We start from the raw sequence: 12,574 nt of genomic DNA, 5'->3' as shown, positions 1-12,574 counted from the left end.
GCAACGCCACACCATCTTCCGTTGCAACCATTTACTTACCACCACCATAATAAGCATGTGAACCGGGGTGTTAGTGTGGGTACATTTGTACACATAATCTTTTAATGATTTAGATCCATATTTACTTATAACCTCTAGAAATCCAAACAATTTCCGTCTGTGTTTGAATACTCTTTTCCCCTAATTTCATAAAATCACAACCAATTTTGATTTACTTTCGTAATCCGATCATAAAATCACAACAACTGGCGGATCCATAAAATATTCTCACAGGGATCGGAAATTTTCTGGTCAAAACTCAGTTATATATAAAAAAAGTTGTTTCGGTTCGACCATTCGGGTCAGGTCGGTTCAAATCGCTATATAACTTTTTTGGTCTGGTTCGACCGTTCCAGTCAGATCAAATCAGGTTAGGTCATATAAAAAAGTTAATCAAACAAATATCATATAAAAAAAAGTAAAACGCCAATATGATTGTATAACTAAAATACATAATTTAAGTGCAATTATCGTTTAAATTTCATCATCTATCAAATTAAGCAAATAATATTTCACATAGTTCATTGTCAGAAAACAACATTCAATGCTTGCGGTTGATATGATGTGATAAAACTAATAAAAAAATATATAATTAAATTACTCTTAAGATTTTTATTGTTAATATCAATTCATGATTTTCAACATTGAACTCTAAATTATTTTTTATAAAACTTATTAAGTTTGACGGTACGGTCGGTACCCATCCCTTTTGCATGATATTGGACCAGTGTTCAACCATTTAAAAGCCCAATGTAGCAATATAAGATTAGTAGGTCATCACCGTCATCTTCAACAAATTTATTTTATATTTTATCACCCATTCGCACTTGAGCAACGCCGTTGCACCAGTTACCAGAAAAACTAGCTAGTCAATTTTCTGAAACTATCTCAGTCTCAACTTTCATGGGCTTGTTCTTATAATTTTACAGGGCCGGTCGAAACTTTAATACGGTAATAATACTGGTTAAATTTATTTCACATGGGACGACCGACCCTTGTACAGTAAGGGTAGGTCCGCCCATGTGAATTGTATATCCTGATGATCTTGATATTACAAACATTGCGAAAACATAAAACAATAATAATAATAATAATAATAATAATAATAATAATAATAATAAATAAATAAATAAGGTTTTATGAACACTAATTGATTATAAAATTACTCTGAAATCAGATAATATTTAGCAATTGAAAATCCAAATTTTAGAGAAACAAATCAATTTTGCCATCAATAAATGTTTAACTATACGTTTTTTAATGTTAAATTTAACTCTATTCCCAATTTATACATTTAATTTTATGAGAGAGAGAGAAAGAGAGAGCACTTACGTTACAGATAAGGGATCGCTGCCGCTAGCGATATAAAGATCTGCGCCAGAGATAATTCATTGATGGTAAAAATCATGATCTGTGTAAGCAATCAACGATCTATATTTAACACGAAACTTTTGATGCACCTTGAAGACAAATCTACTAATACAAAAGTACAAAGCTCGACAATAGCAACAACGAAAACAAAACCCAAATCACAAGAACGAGCCCAAGAGTACGCCCTCTGTTTTGAAAACGTAAACGACACTTTCACAAATCACAATAAGTTGAAAGGATTGTTTAACTTTGAATGCAGTAATATGAAACTATGGCCGAATTTATATCAAAGTAATGATAGTCGCCTCGATTGTAACGAAGTAAAAGCCATAAATAAAGCACCGAGAGAAAGATGGTTTTGTTCTTATGGTTTGTTCAAATTTACATTTTTAGTTCAAAAGTTTAAAACACACTATATTTGTCCCTAGAGTTTCACTTTCGTTACAATTTTCGTCCATCTCGTGAATATATTTTAGACTGAATAGCATATTTTAACAAACCCCATGTATGAAAATTGCAACGAAAGTGAAACTCTACGGGTGAATTATGCAACAGAATGGAAACTTTATGGACAAAAAAATAAATTTTAAACTTTTGGACTGAAATATCAAATTTTAACAAACAATAGGGACAAAAACCATAGTTCTATCAGAAAGCAAGAGATAAAGATTAATTACATTTCTTGTACATGCAAGCATCATCATTCATCACCACCGTTTACCCCCTGCTATATTTAGCTTGTCGACCATTTAACAAGGTATGAAATTTCAAATTCACATGGAACATCATGAACTCGTGAATTACATGAGGTGGTGTGATATCTAGCATATAGTACAATTAATATTGTCTGTTTTGCTTGTGATGGATTGCCCGTCCAGGATGCAACACCCTGGCTTAAGATGGATTATTCATCGAGGCGCAACACGATTGTTCATCACACATGACATTATTAAAGAGCGACGATATTTATTCCTTTCATGTCACAAGTATATCTAAGTTTGTCATAAATAAAGAGATATATAACAAACAACTCTAAGTCTTTTTATTTGAAATAACCTAACAGTATAACTATGTGGTCTTCGCTTGAATCAAATCATTTAAGTGTACCTTTAGCATGCATAAGAATATATGTCACTACAAGTAGTTAGTGAGCATATAAGTTTTTTACTATGTAATATGAAAAAAAAATAATATACAATTCACATGTTGAGCGCAATTACAAACACATATGTGTATATGAAACAACCAAATCAGATGTGCATTCATTAATGAGAATTGATAAATAAAAATCGATGTGCGTTCATTGTCGTTAGCACATAGCCAAACGCATATGAATAAGGTATGATCATATAAATTGAGTTTGAGATATAATTGAGCCAATGAAAAAATAAAATGAGCCAATCAACACAAATAAACAAAAAGTGTGACATAAACATAAAACATGTAATATACACAGAAACATGAGATTAAATTGTAATATGAAACTTGAAATCAGTACTTCAAATAAAATTTGAGGTTTAATAGTAGGTAATACATGCTACCCCCAAAATGTAAAATTGGAAAAAATGTGTATACTCACATGGAAGTAGCGCGTAGAAGATGAAATGAAGGTGACTTAAACGAGTGAACCGGTAAGGTTCGGTTCAACGAATGATCGTAGATAAATCTAGGTTCAATATGGAGTTCGAGTAAAATGTATTAAGCGAGTAGATAATACGTGAGTTTAGTTTTTGGTTTAAGAGTTTTTTTTATATCATAGTTAAGGTTTGTTAGAAAAAATATATATTACACTATAATTATTTGGTTTTTGGTTGCTTTGTTTCTAAATATTTATGTTTTGTATTTTATAAAAGGGTTAGGTTAAATTGTTAAAATATAAAGGGAGAAAAAAAAATGAGAAGGGCGAGTTTGTTTATTTTCATCATTGATTGTCTTTTTTTCCTCGATATTGTGTTATATTACTCAACATTGTGTTATATTTTGCCAACTCTTGTGTTTTTTTATTCATCATTGTGTTTTTATTTGTTTTTTTCGTTATTGTGTCTCTTTCCCTCGACTTTATATTTTGTTTTATGTTTTAACTAGAAAGACATAAGAAACAATTTAGTTCTTTTACTTTTTTATTTTATAATTTATACTTTGAGATATGATTTTTTTTTTTTTCTTAAATTTTTGTTGAGGAAATTTTTATATTTGCTGATTTATATATTTTTATTATATACTGATTTATAGGGGTCGGTCGTATGCTGTGAAATTTTCTTAATAGTATAATATATGTTAAAATCTCGACCGACTTCATGAAATTTTGACGACCTTCTTATGAAATTTTTTTTAGTCCCCCACTATGATATCCAGTGAAAATCCCGATTTGATACCAGCATTGAATCGATGACAAAAATTTATATGCATCGAATTTAGTACCAAAGTCTCTGAGTCAACTAAAACATTTATACAAGCAAACACATATTTTCAGGTTGTTTGATCTGATTTCACAAGGATGTAAGTGAATTCTCTCTCTGCTTTTACTTAATTTGAGTTGACTTGATTTAATTTACAGATGTATTTAATTTATTTACACTCGAAGGTATGCACGAACTGGATTCATAACAGCAGTTTACAAGATCAACAGAAGCTTAACTCGCCTTAAACCCACATCGATCTCACCCTCCACAAGACCCTTGATATGGAAACACCTGTATAGCACGGCTGCATCTAATTCCGATGTTAATCGAGTACATGTTGCGGTTAATGACGATCGTGTTTCTCGTATTTCATCGTCTATTCGCGTTATCCAGGACTTCCCTAAACCCGGTTCGCACATTAAGAAAAAACTTTTAGTTGATCAATGTCACAAATATATTTTGAAATAACTCATTTGTGGAAGTTATGTGTGTGTAGGGATCATGTTTCATGATATCACGACAATGTTGCTTGATCCGGTTGCTTTTAAGCACACGATCGATCTGTTCGTTGAGAGATACAAAGAGAAAAACATCTCAGTTGTTGCTGGTGAGTTCTCGTTTTGTGCTGATGTTATTCAGTTGAGATGTAATAATCAGTGTTGAAGGAATCGCTAGGCGCTAGTTGGCGATGGGGTAAGTCTTAATTAGCGATTATTTGGAATGTAAATTTTTAAATATACATATATATACACCGATTTTTTTATATTATTTTTTCAATTTTCACAAATCTTGATCAACTATTGATTAATTAGCAATTAATCAGTGCCCAGATGCGATTTTTATAACCATGGATATAATGTTGTTGAAACATGAATTTGTTTGGACCGTAAGTGCTTTACTGTTTGCAAAATGTCTGAATCAGTGAATTTGTTTTATGTCACTTTATCACAATTCTTTACTTGGAATTGATAAAACTTTTAGACAGAATTACAGAAATTGTCCTTTATGTTTGCGCCAAATTTCAGTGGTTGTCCTTTATCTTTAAAAGTAACATAAATTGTACTTTACGTTTCGAAATGTAACACCGTTTGTCCTTTTGACCTAACCCAGTTAGTTTTTCCCGTTAAGTTAGGTCATGTGCGTTGCATATGAGGGCAAATTCGTCAATTTACCTATTTAATTATATATAAACATTTTAAAAACAAAAAAACAAATTTAATAACTTTAAATATATATAACTTAACCCCCCCCCCCCCTCTTCTTCTTCCTCCCTTCCTCACCAAGGTCTCTTTCGGCGAGCCGCCGTCGCCGCCGACAAAGAAAACCACCATTCCCGTTAACCCCGACCATCACCATATCTTTGCAACTGACACAACCACCGTTTGATTAACCCTCCTGTTTATCGTCTCTATCACCACTACCCAACCACCTTCGCTGTAACATAATTTCACCATCATTCACCCCTACACCGGAAACCCCAAAACCTGCCGGAAGTAGATCTGCATCTCTCTTACTAAAAAAGCCCCAGATTGAAACCCTAGCTGTCCGCAACACTCTAGATTTGTATAATATCTTTCAAAAATAGCCACAAATCAGAACCCTAGACATCAGCCGCCGCTAGATCGGCTATGTCTGATCCCTGCAATCTGCTAGCCACCTTCGTTTGAATCGGAATACCGTCGCCGGAATACTATTGCAGGTAATAGTGGTTGAGTCGGAATACTTGTAACATGCTAGCTTCATTCGTTTGAGTCCTGTAATATGCTATGTATGACCTCGACAATGTTTAAGTTGGAATACCGTGGCAGGTTGCTGTGGTTGTGTTGAGGACAATGGTGGTGAAAGGGAGTGTTTGTGGGTGTGGGTGGTGGTGGATTGTGATGGTGGTTTCTGGTGGGAGTGGGGATGGTCTTCGTTGTCGACGAAGACGGTCTTCGTTGTCGACGAAGACGACGGCTCACCGGAAAGAGACCTTGGTGTGGCAGGAAGGGAGGAAGAAGAAGAGGGGGGGGGGTGTTGGGTGGGTTAAGTTATATATATATATATATATATATATATATATATATATATTTAAAGTTATTAAATTTGTTTTTTTGTTTTTAAAATGTTTATATATAATTAAATAGGTAAATTGACGAATTTGCCCTCATGTGCAACGCACATGACCTAACTTAACGGGAAAAACTAACTGGGTTAGGCCAAAAGGACAAACGGTGTTACATTTCGAAACGTAAAGTACAATTTATGTTACTTTTAAAGATAAAGGACAACCACTGAAATTTGGCGCAAACATAAAGGACAATTTCTGTAATTCTGTCAAACTTTTACAAGTGAAACATATTATTTGTTCTCCTATTATATGGTTTTTGTGTTTTTAAAGTATTTGTTTGGTAGCTTAATTACTAATGTATACACTTCTGCAAGCCGGGACGACCTTCAGGCAGAACGATACTAAGGTGCTGTTTGTTTTTGCAGACATAAACTGTCTGTAAGCTGATTTCATCTGTTTTTATGTCTGCAGCTGAAGATGTGGTCTGAAGCTCTGTAAGCTGAAAAAATAAGACTGTTTGTTTTTATAAGTTGATACTGTCTGCATAAACTGAAAATATGTAAATTATCAAACTTATCTCACTGGATAGAAGTTATTTAACATTCAAGTTACATAAAATTATAATATTAAAAACAAGTATAAAAAACACATAACATAAAATAAACTCAAAGCACATTGTTTTGCATTAATTGTTGTGCTATTTGATCTCGAAGTTGACTCATGAATTCACGATCCGCTGCACTTCCATGTCGAGCTTCTCCTTCTTCACCATTATCTTGTGCATCTTCATCTCCATCTTGAAAACGTACATTTGGGTGATCATATTCATCAAAAAGGTCATCGCTTAAACCCTCTTTCCGTATAAAATTGTGAAGTGCAAAACATGCAATCGTAATATTTCGTTGTGTAACCAACGAGAAAGGCGCCATTTTTTTTAATATTGGAAAACGTGCCTTTAATACCCCATAAGAACGTTCAATAACATTTCTAAGTTTTGCATGTGCGTGGTTGAACTTTCTTTTTCGGTCAATAACAAATGGCTTAACAAAAACAAATGGCTTAACAAAAACAAATCAAAGGTGGTTTGGGTCAAATACCATAAACCGACACACTCTTTTTTCTTAAAATGTATTTTCCTAAAGACGAAAGTTTATGGACCAAAATAAAAGAAATCATTTATATATGTTGACTTCTCTGAAAACTACTACCAATCTTGCCATATATCTCTGAAAACTACTACCAATTTCATAAATCTTCAACAACTCTCAAACAAAAACAACCAGACAATCAAAATCTAAAATACACACTTATAGCACATCTGGTACACTAGAATCTATCTACTGATTACAACAATCATAAAGACTAAAACTGGAAAACAAACGGATTCAAGAATCAAAAACCCTAAATTAACAGAAGATGAACAAAATTGATGTTTGAGAGAGAAACTGAACGGATTGTATGAATCACAATAAAACTTCTCGACTCTTTCAATTTATATAAGCAGACCAAATCAGCCCAAAACACAACCACCAGAACGAGGTGGTCGAACGGCGGTGGTCGAACGGTTTAATGATGAAGCAGCGGGGGGTCGACGGAGGTGGTCGAACGGTGGTTATGGCGGCGGTATGGCGACCGAACCAAGGGAGAGAGCAGGAGGCGGTATGGCGGTGGTTATGGCGACCGGAACCAAGGGAGAGAGGAAGAGAAGGAGTGTACCTGGAGGAGCAGAGGCGGTGGCGATGGCTGCCGGCGAGTGGAGGAGCGACGGAGGCGGTGGCTAGGGTTGGAAGGGCTGGACGACCGGTTGTGGAGGATGAAGACGTTTGAAGCATGTTTCAATAGCTTTTGTTTTAAGAAGTTATTAGCTGTTTGCAGATTTTATTCTTTTAAAAAAACAAACTGTCTTCACAGCTGATTGTCTGCGCGCCTGCAGACATTACTCTCCTGAAAATGTTTGAAGCAAAAACAAACATCACCTAACTTTTTTTGTAAGTCAGGACGATGTTTGCCTGTTTGGGGATTACAATATATATATTTTTTTCAATTGGGATAACCTTGATGTAGAAACAGAGTACTTTAGCCATGATTTAGTATGACATGATGCTTCTAAAGGAATGGTTTTTATGGTGTTTAGTGGCAAAGTGTAATAAGAGCTAGAGTGTTATTGGCATGTTCTAATTAAATAAGTTCTTGGACATAGTTTCTCTCTTAGTTGGTATTAAACTGTGACTTAATTGTTAGTTAACATATTTTACAAATTTTAGTTTTTACTTGTTAAAGTTTTGATGAATAAAGTATATAAGGGAAAAATCATGCATCATGAAATTGGGATAACCAAGATGATTACTTCTCTTTTACATAGAGTTCATTGCGATATATCATAACAAGTTTTGACCCACTGTATAGGTTTTATGGTGGCTAGACACGAACTGTGAAACATCACAATGAACTCTATGTAAATTGGGAAAAGTCATGCCTCATAAAATTGGGAAAAATAATGTGTTATAGTTTTTATGAAACATCACTGTATAGTTTTTGTGGCGGCTAGTGGTGACATCAGTGGAGATGGTGGTTGTGTTGGCCTATTTGGGCCCGTTCTAAATTAGCAAGTTTCATAACAATGACCATTGTATAATAATCCGTGTAGACTCAAATTGACCCATTTTTAGAGATTATAGAACCAAAGGATCATTGACAAAGATAGAAAAAAGTTATCTATATTAGTATGTTGTTTGACATTTATAGTTGACTTTCTAATCTGTTGATGACAAATCACTGATAAACTTATAATTCGGGGTCCTAATGCAGGTATTGAAGCAAGAGGGTTCATATTTGGTCCTCCAATTGCATTAGCCATTGGTGCTAAATTTGTTCCTATGAGAAAACCCAACAAGTTACCTGGTGCGTCTTTGACTTCTTATTAATTTCAAATGATTTTGTGTCTTGCTGTACCTTTGGTCTACATATGGCATTATAATATTGCACAAGTGATCGCTAAAATTAGTTCCATCGGTTATTACCCAATATCTGGTATTAACACTGTACAAGTATATCTAGCAACTTAAACACGCTTTACTCAGAATCGGCTGGCATCAAGGTTGGCTGTAGTTTAAAGGCTGTGTGATTTGGGTGATTAAGCTATCAAACGTTAACCACATTACATAATCACTTTAGCGTTTAAGGTTTTTATTTAATGTTTGATTCGGGAATTGGCTGTGTGATTTAAATTTCTTCCACTATATATAATAGCAAGTCTTGTAAGGTGTTATGGTAAGCCATGAGCCTTAATTGTCACCTCAGGAGCTGTTATATCAGAAGAATATTCCTTGGAGTACGGGACAGACATTATGGAAATGCATGTTGGAGCCGTACAGGCTGGTGAGCGTGCACTCATAATAGATGATTTAATCGCTACTGGCGGAACCTTGGCGGCTGCAATCAAGCTACTTGGTAAGTTTGAATCATCAATAAATACACAATACTGAATATATATATATATATTTGATTCTTTTTTTCTGTCTTGTTATATTTTGCAGAGCGAGTCGGGGCGAATATAGTCGAGTGTGCTTGTGCCGTTGAATTACGTGATCTGAAGGTACGGCCTTTCTTTTTATTCTTTTTGTCATTGGTTAATACATCTAACTTTGTATGTTACAACTTTAATCGGATACTACTGGATCATAATTTACAGGGTCAGGACCGTCTAGGTGACAAGCCGCTATTTGTGCTTGTGAGCTCAACTTAATTATCGATTGTTCCTTGAAATTTATAATTGTTGTTTGGTTTTAATTGGTCAATTAGAGCACATATGTAACTTTAATTTGTTGAAGGCTTTGTTTGAGCGATCATTTAAAGAGTAACTGATTATATAACACTTTTAAGGGAAGTGTAATGTTTATTAAAACTTGGTGTACATAAATATATGTCATTCATTGTGATTTTATTGGAATGCCCTCTCGTCATAGAGCGGTTTTAGAATATTTTCAGATTTTTCATGCTCAAGACTTTTTGACTGTCACCAGCACATGTCAACAGTGGAGTACCGAGCCATTCTTAAATATCGTTTAATGACCCCCCCTGTGTTGCCAGTTGATGAGACATGCCCAGTATCCGTAAAGTTTGTTCAGATAATTTTAGTGAACACGCGGTTCATTGCAAAGAACTCCCGGGTTTAAATATAAACATGATTTAGTAAAGATGGTGATGTGTTAAAACGGACGAGAATCTCGGCAAAAAAAGAAGCTTATGTGAATTTCTTGTCGAATCTGCGTGAAGGAAGGTCTACTCTCCGACCAGCGGACATTCTTGTGTTTGGATTGGCGGGCGGGGGGGGGGGGGGGGAAGCATGCTTGTGTTGAGAAGGCTTGTGTTAAGAATCAATATGTCTTCATTCCTTTCGCGTTTGATACATTTGGGTCCCTTGCGCCCGATACTGCTACGTTTTTAAAAAGAGTTCAGCGGGTCATTCACAGTAACTCAACGACGCTAAGAACGATAACTTTGTTTTCAGTAGGATCGGTTTTGCCATACAAAAGGGGATGACGGCACAACTTGTTACATGTTTACCCGCCTCTTTATTGTAATTGGATCCTTTAATAATAATAATAATAATTTAGACAGTTTACGACCGGAAAAAAAATACTTGTAATCTATTTTATGAAACCAATGATCATGATTTCTACGTGTATTGAAGGAAGCAGGTGTCATGTGGGTTAACAAACCTGTTTCTTTGTCGGGCTCGGACCCGGACCCAGGTATAGCCCAACAGGTACATCCAGAACCAGGTAGGATGGGTAGGATTTAATACCCACTGAATCCGGGTAGGGTAAGGTCCGAACATGATACTAACAAATTTTTTTTTAACAACGACCGTTGGCAAAAGCTAAAAAATTGACCGAAAATCTAACCAAATAAATACAACTCAAAATCAACCATTTTTACACTAACAAGCTTCTTTCTTTCTACCCCCCCAAATATAAAGGTTATTACGTGGGAAAACTGAAATTTAAATTGTTGTGTTTAGAAAACATAAATTTAAATTGAAACTCTAGATATCAAACGCTAAACAAAAATATTAAAAGACGGAAGAGATGAAGGGCCGTGGCATCCAGCTGAGTACATATTCTCTCAGTGAGATGTGTGTGTATATCATTTGGTTTAGTATATTGTTTCCAGCTAATTAAAAAAAAGAATTTAAGCTAAAAGGCGTGGTTAGTTCATATGTTAAAAGATGCGGTTTTGTTATTCAGTTTAGGATGTAAAAGGTGCGGCTATGACTATGCAGGTTAGATGATGCGGTTTCTTAAAAGGTGTGGTTCCTATGTCTAAAGATTCGATGTTATTTGGTGTGGTCCTAGAACCGCACATTTTGGCCAAAATCACTGCATCTTATGGCTGTTTTTGTAGTAGTTGGGGCATGTTAAGAGTCAACGCCCGAGTCCTAAGTAAGAGGATGTTAAAAATGGATTTGAACTATACTGAGGTTATCATCCTCGCAAAAGATGACCCATCACCAACACTTTTTCGTTGAATGCCCTCACCCATCAGAATATCTTTCATCCCAATTAATGGACAATCCCTCAGGACTTATGCATCTTCAACATAAAATATGTACCGAGCCGGAGGCCATGACCCTTCATCTATTCCGTCTTATAAGGTTTTTGTTTAACGTTTGATTTAGATTTTCAATTTTAAGTTCTATTTTCTATCACAACTATTTAAATTCCAATTTTCACACGTAATCACCTTTTTACTCTATGAAAGATATACAACTTACACATACAAGCCTTAAACTTATTTAATTATAAAAATGGCAATCGGCAAACACCATAAGAGTTTTTATTTTCAACAATGTGTGATAAACATCAACTTAAACACATTCCACAAATATGTGGGCTAGACTTTAAGACTTGTGTGTTCCAGTGTCCGTCCCGTACACTTGATCTTTTGTCATATAATTCAAGATTTGGAACTTTTGGTCTTATAACATTATGACAATTATTAATCTTACTTAACCAACGCATCTCCACCAAACGTTACTATAATGAATATGATAAACTTATCGTTTGATAATTCCACCGTAACATCAACATTTCTTGTATGTTCCTACAATCTGAGTGTTTATATTGACTTAGTAACTGCCCGAGCATTCTGCAGGAGCCGTGAACTTGATCTTCGATCCCCAAAACAGCATAAGCATTTTCCAGGCATATCCATACCATAAGTTAGAATTTAATTGGTGACTAAATTACTTTCAGTTGACACGCGAAAACAATAAACAAATGTAAGCACATAGTTTGACATCTGATTACCAAACATTTTCAATCCAATATATGGATCTTCACTATCTCAACAAGATCATAAAATGTGTTAGGTAGATATTTAGGCTGTCAAATGTCAATTTATAGTAATACATTTATACATATTTAACTAGAAAAATGGGATCTACCCAATCCCAATTCCCAACAAGATCATAATATGTGTTAGAATTTGCTGGAATAACAAGGTAATGGGATTTCAAACTCCCTTTGACATTGCAACATTAAAAAATTTGTTTGACAATAATAAGTCAAACAGCGTTTGAGCTTTAACTTGTAATCTAAAATTTATTGGTCAAAATGCACCTGTTCAAGTATAATGAGTTGACTTATGAAATATAAAATATTATATATCCCATACTTCTAGAAAGGGTTGACATTTATTTCATTTGACT

The 12,574-nt window shown here is 34.7% G+C and overlaps 1 protein-coding gene across 1 annotated transcript; it reads left to right on the top strand.

The window, feature by feature from the left end:
* The first annotated feature begins 3,830 nt into the window (after nt 1–3,830).
* On the top strand, nt 3,831–9,803 carry LOC143604380 (adenine phosphoribosyltransferase 1-like). Its single transcript, XM_077080878.1, has 7 exons — nt 3,831–3,909; nt 3,995–4,221; nt 4,309–4,419; nt 8,671–8,763; nt 9,163–9,312; nt 9,399–9,457; nt 9,554–9,803. Coding segments are annotated over exons 1-7 (696 nt in total). The 5' UTR covers nt 3,831–3,907; the 3' UTR covers nt 9,608–9,803.
* The last annotated feature ends 2,771 nt before the right edge of the window (nt 9,804–12,574 follow it).

The sequence above is a fragment of the Bidens hawaiensis genome, unplaced genomic scaffold (genome assembly GCF_021521415.1).
Source record: "Bidens hawaiensis isolate Kalapana, Puna unplaced genomic scaffold, B.hawaiensis_p1.1 tig00064928_1, whole genome shotgun sequence".
Classification (NCBI taxonomy): domain Eukaryota; kingdom Viridiplantae; phylum Streptophyta; class Magnoliopsida; order Asterales; family Asteraceae; genus Bidens; species Bidens hawaiensis.
The sequence above is the reverse complement of the archived record's forward strand: the minus strand, read 5'-3'. Positions and strand labels throughout refer to the sequence as shown.

What these genes read in the sequence shown, in the direction of transcription:
- LOC143604380 (XM_077080878.1), top strand. An exon ending in AAACATCTCAGTTGTTGCTG is followed by an intron (nt 4,420 to 8,670) that starts GTGAGTTCTCGT and finishes GTCCTAATGCAG; the next exon opens with GTATTGAAGCAAGAGGGTTC. An exon ending in AAAACCCAACAAGTTACCTG is followed by an intron (nt 8,764 to 9,162) that starts GTGCGTCTTTGA and finishes TTGTCACCTCAG; the next exon opens with GAGCTGTTATATCAGAAGAA.